Source organism: Canis lupus, chromosome X (genome assembly GCF_003254725.2).
Source record: "Canis lupus dingo isolate Sandy chromosome X, ASM325472v2, whole genome shotgun sequence".
Lineage (NCBI taxonomy): Eukaryota > Metazoa > Chordata > Mammalia > Carnivora > Canidae > Canis > Canis lupus.
Window position 1 is genome coordinate 25,389,306 of NC_064281.1, and position 11,957 is coordinate 25,401,262.

The window sequence follows — 11,957 nt, forward strand, 5'->3', positions numbered from 1 at the left end:
GGCTAAGTTTTTGATATTATTTTTTAAGGTTTTATTTTCATGAGAGACACACAGAGAGAGAGTGGCAGAGACACAGGCAGAGAGAGAGGAAGAAGCAGGCTCCATGCAGGGAGCCCGATGCGGGACTTGATCCCGGGACTCCAGGATCACGCCCTGGGCCAAAAGCAGGCCCTAAACTGCTGAGCCACCCAGGGATCCTCCCAGTTTTTTATATTTTTAAAGGCCTTGCTTAAGCTCTGAATTTTTTTTGTAATCAATGGTCAACATCGTAATGTTTATTATAATTTAGTATTATAAATTTGATTTTAGCAGATTCAATGGAGAGAGTCACTAAAGGTATGACAATAGCTTATTAGAGTAGTAGCCTGCTCCTTCCTTGGAGATGTACAGAGAAGTGTCACCTGTTGGCACATGTGTTCCTTCATGATCAAACAGTATGGATCAGAGGATTTTCTAATTGTCTATAACTAAAGTTTTTCTTTAATTGAATACAAAAATATGCATATAAAAATAAGAAAGTTTATTTGGCATTATTTTTTTTACACTCTTCTGCCTCTGGCTCCTTATATTTTTTCACGGTGAACTGCACCTGTGTGGCCCCCATGCCTTCATAACTTTGCACAGAGCATCTCCAGCATCATATCATCCATGCTGACCGAACCAATGATGGGCCTGAAGAATAGCTCCACGATGACATCAGCATTGACATATCTCAGCAGGAAGAGGGCACTATTCAGTTCGGTGAATCTGGCTTGGTACCCCCTGTGGGTCATCCTGATGTGGTCACTGAGTATCTGCTGAGCTCCCCACTGGAGTCCCTGAATGTACTTCACGCAATGAAGGCCTGGAAGGTCTGGAGGAGAAAAAGGGAGCAAAGTCTCTTTATTGTAGGTGAACAGCTCACTTGGCATCCTTTGCTCATCCGTTTCTGCCCCTTCCCACATTAAACAAGAGTCCAAAGCTTCCTGCTTAAGAGGGCTCTCTAGAACAAGGATAAAATGCCGCACTAGTTATAAGCTTTTAGAAGCAATGCTTGGGAGAGTGAAATACCATTTAGTTATTTTATAGGCACTGTGTTTGTATCCTCACTTTTAAAAACTGCTGGCCTTGAGCCAGCATATGCACATTTATTCACTAGGACAGTAGAGTATCATTTAATGAATTATGGCTCTAGTTCACTGTACACATAGGAAGACATTAAGATTACTTCAAGAAGTGAGCACCTTGACCTTTTACCTATGGGAAAGCAGGCTACTGTAGAATGACTACAGGTTTTGCCAGATGTCAAATATTTCACCATCTTCTGTAGAATTTCCCACAGCAATACCATGATTACCTAGCTGACGGTGGTAAACTTCACAGCCACAAATAGTGACTTGTGAGTCTCATTCTAATTGTTGGCCTATAGGCTGATTTTAGTCTTGAGTCCCATAGTAATTTCAGAGATAATACTGACCATTTAGCTCCTTGTAGCATGATTTCTGTCTTGGGGAAGATTGTTTAAAAACTGACTCTAATGAATATTGCAAAAGCATCTTTTTAAAAATACTAAACAAAGAGGTCTTTAAAAGCACTGTCTTACAGGCATTAAAAAGTTAAAAATATGCAAACATCTTCATTTTCAACAGGTTCAAAAGTAACTTTTCAAACAGGGAATGCTTGACCTTCTTGCAGGATAGTGTGATAACTCTGGTAAAGGTGAATGAAATACAATGTAGGAAAGATAATGTGCCTGTAAGTTGTATAAAGACTGTGGTAAGAGGAGGCTGCTTTTAAAAGTTCTTTGATCCTGCAGGACAGTAATATTACTGTAAAGTTCTTTAACTTGTATTTAAATAATGACCAACTTACTGTGCTGTTTAAACAATGTCAGTGAAGATGGCAATCGCTTTCTTTCCCTTTCCTATAAAATCCAGCAGTAAAGTATTTCAAAAACAATATGGTGACCAACAGAGTAGCAGGACCAGACGGTATTCTTTAAAAAATAGTAACAGGCGAGCCATTCCTATCATAGGCAAACATGTCTGATAAAGTGAGAATGAAATTAAGCCACATCTGTACTCCATATTCTATTTCCAATTGCCCCCCTCCATACATTACCCCCCTACTCCCTAAGGTCACTATCCAGACTTGAGACCCCATTTGAGTGGATTCCATTGATGAGAGGAAGAGGAGGCTTGCAAGAAGTTCCACCAGGACTGTGAAGCTCCTCTAGGTCTGGATTCATGGCTCCTTAAAACTTGAGTGAACTCCTCAGTTTCCGAGTCACTTTCCTCTGCTTTCCTACTATACTCTCCTTTTTTCACTGCACCCCCACCGCCTCCTTGCAAAAGGTATGCCCATAAAGTAAATTCAGGAAAGAGAAAATGTGGACAGATGGACTCCACAATTTAAAAAAGTGTTTAAACATAAAGATCAGAGGATTCACAACAAAAGGATAAACATCTAAGAAAAGGCACACACTTAGCAGGTGCATTTGTGTTGAAAACACACTTAGCTTAGCTGATTAAAGTCACAGTGAGAGGATTCAGAGAACTAGGTAGAATAAGGGAGGTGTGTGTGTGTGTGTGTGCGTGTGAGAAAGAGAGAGAGAGAGAGAGAGAGAGAGAGAGAGAGAGAGAGAGAGAGAATGACCAGAGTATGCTAAACAGGGTGGAGGGAAAGAGGGAAACTAGTGGAATGTAAAGTTCAAGAAGCTGAGCCCCTGCCTTTCTTTTATATTCCAACAGAGCTAGGCACATGGTAGATGTTTAAGAACACTGGCTGAAAAAAAAAAAAAAAAGAACACTGGCTGAAGAATGATCTGAAGAACCATCTTGGGCACTTACTACAAATGCGGATTTGCAGACCCTGGACCACAGCTACCAAATCAGAACCTCCAAGGGAGGAGCCTGGTAAGACTTTGAAAAAGTGCCCCCCTCCCCTTATGCACAGCCAAGTTTGGAAAACAACAATATAAGCAAAAGGTGACCTAATGTGATCCCTGGGATGAGCTGTGGTCTCTAGGTCTTGAAATGTGAGTTCTGAATGAAATATTATCCTATTAGATACTGCTCTGTGCCCTTTCACAAAATGCTAGGCAGGAGCATAACCAGAGACTCCTGGTGTTAGGGAGGGAAAAGGTGTGGAGGGAGCATTATACAAACTATCCCAACTCAAGCTGCCTGGAAACTTTGTGACCACTTGTGACCCTTTTGGAGGGATTCTGGTCAAAGACAGCTCTAGTAATGGCACATACTCAAGAAAAGGTGCTGGGTAGCCCATGGAGATGTTCTCTCATGATGTGGTTGGTGTGTGGGGGGCAGTGTCCAGCACCTAACAGACAACTTGAAAGTGTGTGCAGCAGACATCCCATGGGGGCTGGGAGATCCATGTTCCACGACTCACTGGCCATTACTGTGGAGTAAAGTCACTTGGGACTAGGTTACCTAATCTGCAAATGGGATGGAGTCAGGGTGAAGGGCAGAGGGGCCTGATGAGGAGGTCCCTAGGGTCTCTGCAAGTTCTAAAAGACAGTGCTCCTGCTGGCAGTCCCTAGTGTTTTTTCCCTGCCCCCTTAGTACCCTGATACGGACACACTGAGGAGGACATAGTCCAGCTGCTTAGGACCATAAACGTGATCATTCAGAAGCAGTCCCATGAAAGGCAAGTCCAGCGTCCTGCATGACAGTGTCCCTGGGAGACACTCCAGGACTCCTTAACAAAGCTTTCCTTTCTTAGGAGCCTGAATAGATTTCCTTTCACAAAAAGTTGTAGTTCACCTCAGAACTGGGTTTCAGAAAGACAAGTGGCAGGATTTGCAGTGAACACAAAGTTGTGCGCTTTTTTTTTTTATAGCTACACTACTGGATTTAAAAGACTAGAGGAGGACCAGCCCTGTGCCTTGATGGCACCAACTTTTCCTTAGTAACAGAGGGGGGAGAGAGATAAGTACTAAACTCCATCACCCAATCCCCCTGCTCTCTGTTTTGCGTCTGACAGCAGCCCACCCACGAGGAGAGCTTTCTGGAGTTCCCCCAACTCTGCTGAGTTACTCGAGATTCTTCGCTGGTTCCCCGACCCTCCCCTGACCACCGAAAACTCTTAAGTGCCTGTGCCTCGGCCAGCCGTTGCCCGGAGTTTTTCTGAACGGAGGAAAGCCCGCGCCCGAGGTCTCGCACTTACCCGGGTTAAAGAGCACGGTCCCCTTGAGGTAGGCGTACTCCTTGGTACTGATGTCCAGGCTCCAGCACTTGGCAAGGAAGCACTTGATGGCTTGGACTTCAGCGGCCGTTGGCAAACGCCCGGCCTCGCGCGGCGGTACCAAGGGGGGCGGCTGCGGGGTCGGAGGCGGCGGCTCGTCGCCCGCGGTCTCCCGCCGCCTGGTGGTGAGGATCCTCTGCAGCAGGCTGGGCTCCGAGGTCTCTACCGTCTCAAAGTTCAAGCGGTCCTGGGCCAGCTCGAGCAGGAGCAGCGGCGCCCAGCTGTTGCGCACCAGCACCAGCTGCTGGTCCAGAGGGAGCACCTGGAAGCAGGGTAAGTACTTGACAAAGCGCAGCGTCTTCAACAGGCCTGCCGAGGCGGCCTCGCAGACCACCTGTGGACTCTTGAGGGCCACTCGGCGCTGCGCGTCACACCGGGGGTCCCACCAGGGGGCCGCGGGCTGCATCTCCCGAGCCGCGTGCGTCTGCTTGGCGCTCGCGGGCAAGCGGTGGAAGATGCTGCCGGGGCGCGGGTGCTCGTCCCCGCAAAAGCAGCAGCGGGACAGGTACGCCACGGCCTGCCGGCCCGGCAGCTGCTCTCTGCCCCCCGGGCCCTGGGCGCTGTAAGAGCGGCCCCACCACGCGCCCCCAGGCCGCACCTCGGGCGTTTCCGGCGCCACGTGCGTCTGCTTGGCGCTGGTGAGCAAGCTGTAGAGGATGCTGCCCTGGCGCGGGTGCTCTTCCCCGCAGAAGCAGCAGCGGTACAGGAGCACCGTGGTCCGCGCCCCCGGCAGCGCCCCTCGGCCCGCCGCGGGCTCCGCGCCGCACGAGCAGCCCCAGCACGCGCCCCCCAGCCGCGCCTCGGGCGCCTCCGCAGCCGCGCGCGTCTGCTTGGCGCTCGTGAGCATGTTGTAGAGGATGCTGCCCTGGCGCGGGTGCTCTTCCCCGCAGAAGCAGCAGCGGTACAGGAGCGCCGTGGTCCGCGCCCCCGGCAGCGCCCCTCGGCCCGGCGCGGGCTCCGCGCCGCACGAGCAGCCCCAGCACGCGCCCCCCAGCCGCGCCTCGGGCGCCACCGGGGCCGCGTGCGTCTGCTTGGCGCTCATGAGCATGTTGTAGAGGATGCTGCCCTGCCACTGGTGGTCCTCGCCTGCCATGGCCCGCGGTGCCCGGAACCCGACTCTGTCCGGTGGCGGCCGCCTGGGATCTATTTATACCAAGCGCGCACGCACGCGCGTCGGCCGTCTCCGCCAGGGCAAGGGCGCGGAGGGGGGCGCGGGCGCTGTGCTCGGGAGTGTTCGCCCTTGACCTCAGCGGTTAAAAAGGGGCAGATGCTCCTTAAAGGCTGAGAATGAAGGGGGGGCGGAGGCAGGGGAGCTTCTGGACACTCCGTTCCTCTCGTTCCACCCTTCCCTGCCTCTGGAAGGCAGAGCGCAGAAGAGGTAGCAGATAATCCGGGGGCAGGGTTCCAACTCTTTTCACTGAAACCAGGCATCTCGTTTGCTCCCTTTATTGGAGGGGCAGGCGCGCCTCATTAAACGGGGACCATCTATTTCTATGCCATCGTTGAATACTTTCATTAAGTGCTCAAACTTTCTATGACTTATGTTTTCCATATGGATGGGGAAGTCTCGTTTTCAGGGAACTTGAAAAGTAAAGACCACGGACCAGCGATAAGAGCATTGCGTGGTAACTTGCTAGAAATGCCCCACCTCGGTCTCCAGCCAGACCTTCTGACTCTGAATCTGCATTTTAATGAGGTTCCCGGGGCGGGAGGGGAGTGGGGGTTGCATGCCCTTTACATTTTGAAAAGCGCTCCTTTAAGGATGCAGTCATAAGCGTTTTGTTTGATTCAGTTGATATTCATGAACACCCACTTTATGTATTAAAGAGCAAGAGTGACCAGGATGTAAAAGGGGCTAATATTTGGGGGTTATAATAATCGCAGGTGCTAAAAGGTTACTTCAGTGAGAACTTTGGGTTCTTCTAAAAAGTATTGCCTTGGGTAGTCGTGTAATTAATGTTTCTTCTCACACCCCTCCTACCTCAATAATGAGAAACACGGGTTTCAGGAAGCCTGGCTCCTTTGTTTTTTTTTTTTTTTTTTCTTTTTCTTTTTTTAAAAGATTTTATTTATTTATTCATGAGAGAGAGAGAGAGAGAGAGAGAGAGAGGCAGAGGGAGAAGCAGGCTCCCTACAAGAAACCCAATGTGGGACTCGATCCCAGATCCTGGGATCACTCCCTGGGCTAAAGGCAGATGCTCAACTGCTGAGCCACCCAGGCGTCCCAAGCCTGGCTCCTTTGATCCTCACTGGCCACACAGCCTCCTTCCCTGAGTTCTATACAGGCGCTGAGATCAGTGGGTCTTTCCACATCACCACCTGCCCCCGTTGTGTAACTGTTTCACCAACCAGCTGCTTAACTTCAAACTCACAACCCTTTAGTTTTCAGATTCCTCATCTCTAAAATGGGAGGTTTGTTTAGTGATTTCACGGGTCCGGGGCTGAAGACTAATGTGTACCAGTTGCCATAGGATCATCTTTCTCCTTTTGTAGTTTCTCTGGGGCCTGGAATTCTGAGCATAAGAGGAATACCTAGGAGACACTGATTTGCATTCAACCTGAAATTTTATTCTGCCTGTGAGGGGCCCTACAACACAAAGGTTAAATCTCCAGCACTGGCACCAGATTGCCTCAATTCTAATTCCTGCCCTCACTCTTTCTAACTCTATGGCCTTGGGCCGTGTATTGGTTTCCTATTGGTGCTGTAACAAATTACCACAAATCTAGTGGCTTAAGGCAACACAAATTTATTATGTTATAGTTCTGGAGGCCAGCGGTCTCAAATCAGTTCCACTGGGCTAAAATCAAGGTGACATTCCTTTTGGAAGCTCCAGGGGAGGATCTATTTTCTTGCCTTTTCCAGCATCTACAAGCGGCCTGTATTCCTTGGCTCCTGGCCACATCACTCTTACCTCTGCTTCCATCTCCATTCTTATTCTTTTAAAGATCCTTGTAATTGCAGTGGGTAAAGCCACATAATCCAGAATGATCTCCCCTTCTCAAACTTTGTAATTAAATTACATCTGCGAACTCTCTTACCATGTGAGATAATATATTCCCAGCTTCTGAGTGTTAGAATATGGACACCATTGGGGCGGCATGATTTAGCTTTTCACAGGACAGTTCCTTAAGCACCTGTGCCTCACTTTCCTTACTTGTAAAGTGTAGACAATTAGCAGACACAGACAATTAGTCTGTGAGATCATTTCCATACATGAGTTACCCCATGTAAAATATTTGCCTGGTACATGATAAGTGTGGGATGTATCAGCCATTGTCCCCCCCTTCCCTTTTAATATCATGTGGGATAACTTCAGGGTTGGTTAGGAGGTGATGTTACACTAGCACTGCCATTATTCCATCTCTCCTAGGGAAGCCCACCCTCACCTTCAACCCAGAAGCTGTCTCTTTTTTTTTTTTTCTGCACGTCCACATGTCTTGGCCCAGACTCAAAGCACTGCATGGGCCATCTGGTCCACAATGATAATATACCTTGGAAATGTTATCTCCTTGTCCATGTCATGCCATTTCCAATATTCAGGCTACTATTTGAGGTATTCTGATTGGTACTTCAGCGATCTTCCTGATTGATGAATCCCTGCTGTCAGCCCTGCTGAAAAACCTGGCCTACCACAGTCCCCACCTTAAGTTGCCAGAGATAGTTACTTTTTATTAGGTCATCCTATATTATTTTCTTCCAAATACTTATTAGAATCAGATATGATGGATTGATTCCATTATTTGTTGTTTGTTGATTGTATCCCTCCATTAGTATAAAAGTCCCACGAAGTCAAGGACTCTGTGTTCCAGCAACTAGAACAATGTCTGGCATACAGTAGGTGCTCAAACGTATTTGCTAGCCAACTGTATCTTTAGAAAAAGAGGAGAAGGTTATAGCTTGTTCTTTCAACACCAAGGGCAAGCATTCCCACACGACTATTGTTGCACTGACCCTGGAGGGAGGAGAAATGAGCAAGCTCTGCAGGACTGAGCATTCTGGAGGCCCTTTTTTTGATACTTAGAGTGTTACAGGCACCATGGGAAAGTAACAAGAGGACCAAGTTAACAGTCAAAAGGTACTCGTCCACTCTCAAGATAAAACAAGTCCCTTAACTTCAGCCTTCATACTTGTGAAATGGGGAAAATTCTATAAACCTATATTCACAAGTCCACCCTGTTCTTAGTCCTACAAGAGTTACTATTATTTTTTTCCTCTCAATATAGCCCTTGAGAGAAATGTTTGCTGACCTCTTCATTACATTGAAAATATAAAGCAATGGAAGTTTCTACTTCTTATTCAATTTCAGAACATTTAGCCTTGCTTTAGGCTTCTTTTTACCTATGACATCAGAAAAAGTACGATAAACTATTTTATTTTTTATGTAAATTCAATTTGCCAACATAGAGTATAACACCCAGTGCTTTTCACATCATGGGCCCTCTCCAAAGCCCAGTGCCCAATTACCTCATCCCCTCACCCACCTGCCCTCCAGCCACCCTCAGTCTGTTTCCTGGAGTTAAGAATCTCTCATAGTTTGTCTCCCTCTCTGATGTTGCCCCATGCAGTTTCCCCTCCTTCCGTTATGGTCCCTTGCACTGTTTCCTGTAGTCCACACATGAGTGAAACCATATCATAATGGTACCCTAGCCCTCTATAACTCAAGGGTATTCCTAAAACTCTTCGTCTTGCCAACTATATTTTAAAAAATCCTAGTTAGACTCATATTTTTTGTTTCTTTAATCATTCACACCTTGTATGTATTTGATGCCTTTGCCTTTGACTATCAGACATCATCTCAAATTGAAGCTCCAGTACAGTGCTGAAAACCATGAACTTGTAGCATATTGGTTATAATTCCTCTTCTTTCCCAGAAGCAGTCTTCTGATCTTCTTACTCATGTTTTTCTTGAAGTTGCGATCTTCTATTTGCAACTCTGAAGGACTTTCTAGGTTCTTTGGACTATTTCTAAGGAGAGATTGCCTGCTTGTCCTTCACAAGTATTCATCCTTAGAAATGTCAGGAGACAACTGACTTCATCGTTCTGCTTTCCATTTTTCCCCCTGAACAAATAGCTCCTGAGAAACAAAATCATCCAAACACATCAGTGCAGAAATTTGCACCAAGTAATGCCAGCCTGCTGGTTGCTACGGGATTAGTGAAGACATAACCTTCTAAGGCAGGCACGAGCTTCTTCATTTGATTTGTTCCGTGTCCTCGGACCTCTGTGACAGCTAGACAAAAGGACACTCATCAGCTGCACCTGTCATGTGCTGAGTTTGTCCACAACTGCAATTGGGATATTTACACTGAGTCATTGTTCGGTGACCTTGGCCAGTTGGACACCTGCTCTGTAGAATCCATTATCTGTTCCAACTCAGGGTGGGAGTAAAGCTGCTCTGCCTGCTTGAATGCAGCCTTCAACTTCAAAGTAATGCACTTTTCACTAAAAGGATGTAGGAGTGTAGTATAGGTGGGGATAAAGCCGGGTAAAATGGTAAAACTGACCTTTGCACGGCAAGCTGCTCTTGACCTAGGAAGGCACGACAATCTGAAACCTGATGCGACTTTTCAATCCAGGCTTAAAAGAGCTGAAATGCCTCAGAATTCAGTACCTTCAGTAAAGAGGTGACAGGGAGTAATAGTAGTGTTTTCCTTATTCTTCAAGGAAAGTGTTGAGAAATACTACTTTAGAAAAATAGTGGCTGATGAAATCCAAAAGATAGCCTCCTTATTTTCCTTCCCAAGACCCAGAACATTGAAAACTCTGTCTGTGGAAGAATTAATAGGCTTTAGGTGCTGACTCATGAAACCCCTAAAGAAAATCAAATCATCATTATTTATTTCCTCCAGATGAGCTACAAAGAAGGTAATCCACTGCCTTAGGGGTCACCTAGCTGCTGAGGTGGAATAATGACACTTACACTCACAATAATTCTGAAAGGTTCTAAAAGCAACTTTCCAAATCAGTCAAAGGACCACTAAATTTAAGGAAAAAATGTTCATCAAATCAATTAATTTTACTGCATCTACCAATTTTGCATTCATCCCAATACCAGATGTTGATCAAATTATCTAATTAATAAATTCAGACTAACAGGTTGAAAAATGATTGCCTCTTTGGTTCACAGGCTTTTAGAATTGATTGGACTGGTCAGTTTGGGAATCATTGCTCCATTGGTGTGTCCACATAGCTACGTCCCCTAATGGTGATGGTAATTTTATTGCACACTCCTGTTTGTGTCAGGGTCTGGAACTGTTGTAATATCTCCCACCCAAGAAATTGCTTTCTTTTTCCCTCTTTCCTGACTTCTCTTAGCAAGTTCCTCCTCACGACCAGTGTACCTAGAGTACCTTGTAAAGTGCCTGGCATGTTAAAAGTATGCACCAAACAGCTGCTAAATGAAACAGTGAGTGAAAAGTTTCTTCCACACCTACAGATCTCTTAACTCCACCTGATTGCCCAACTTGCTCTCCTTTGCTGTGATTCTGGGGGTTTTAACAGTCTTTCCATTCCTGAGGGAAAGATCCTAGGTCTCTTCTGCCAAATACCAGCTACCTTTTTTTAACTACTCTGACTACTAGTTTGATAATCTCAAAAAAGAGAGTGAATATATAATCTGTGTTTACAAGTTGTGGAAGGTAGGAAATGATTAACAGTACCTCATCTTGCGAGATATTACAGTTAAATTGCAATTTCTTTAGGTTAGAAACCTCAGACTGTGCATATATTGCCCACTTAGATCACAATAAGTGATACATTGCCCAACTTAATCAAATCTGTGATGAAATTCTCTGTACATGTACATATCAAATACATTTGAAATGAAGGATCCTGAGGTTGATAAATCATTCAAGTTTACAGTTAAATGGATTTAATGCTCATAGTGCTGTAAACCTAACTGCTTTGTCTGAGGTTACAATGACAGACATACGAAGAACAAAATACATGTGAATGGATGTAGGTGAATTTCTTTGCAGCAGAGCCGAATGCTGATCATGAAGAAAATCAGAACCTTTATTTCCAAACTGATGTTTTTGCCATGACAGGTATGGCTGAATTATTTTTAAAAAGCTGCCTTAGCTCAAGTTCTCTGAAGTAGGCACTAGACAAAGACCATGCACGTCTTGGGGATATAATTGACTGGTGAGGATGTAGGAAAGGTGAAATTGGGAATGAGGGAAGGCCAATGTCAAGGATCATTAGTGAAGTCACTGCTATGAGCAACAGAAGTAACTCTCCCAGGGCCTCCCAGAACTGCCCACCCAAAGAGGGAGGCAGCACTCTTTATCCATTAGTTTCCAGTCTCCAAGGTTAAATGTTGTTACCAAGTTTCTGCCAGTATCCATGGTGTTGCAAAACACAGCCTGAGAAAAACCATAGCCTGCATGGAACTAACCATCTACCCACCTTGCTTGGATTTGAATCGAACTAACCGTCCACCCACCTGTGCTTGGATTTGGATCAGAGATATGGATGAGAACATACAAGGCAGGGAGTTGAGATGTCTGAGAGAGAAGTTCTTAGCCAGTCATCCTTAACTCGCTGCCCTGAGGTCAATGACAGCCAATACGGGAACTGGCTGAGGTGAAGCACCTACCTCAGCACTCTTATGCTGAGCTTGTTCACCTTTGAAAACCATATTATCATTTTGTCCCAAGATGTCCAATTCTTTAGGTAGGTAAGGCTTGAGGGGGGAAGCATGCAAGAACAATT

General features: G+C 46.0%; 1 protein-coding gene across 2 annotated transcripts; it reads right to left on the reverse strand.

Annotated features, from left to right (window-relative positions):
* Window positions 1-499: 499 nt before the first annotated feature.
* Window positions 500-5,568, reverse strand: NR0B1 (nuclear receptor subfamily 0 group B member 1). 2 transcript variants are annotated; one of them, XM_035712244.2, is made up of 3 exons: window positions 4,841-5,568; window positions 4,165-4,504; window positions 860-3,023 (listed from the first exon to the last, which is right to left on the reverse strand). In XM_035712244.2, exons 1-3 carry the CDS (start codon window positions 5,333-5,335, stop codon window positions 2,716-2,718), a joined length of 1,143 nt encoding a protein of 380 aa, XP_035568137.1. In that variant the 5' UTR covers window positions 5,336-5,568; the 3' UTR covers window positions 860-2,715. The 2 variants fall into 2 exon arrangements, with proteins under 2 accessions (XP_025295020.1, XP_035568137.1); XM_025439235.2 differs by lacking the exon at window positions 860-3,023 and adding an exon at window positions 500-853 and having other exon boundaries at window positions 4,165-5,369.
* Window positions 5,569-11,957: the final 6,389 nt, after the last annotated feature.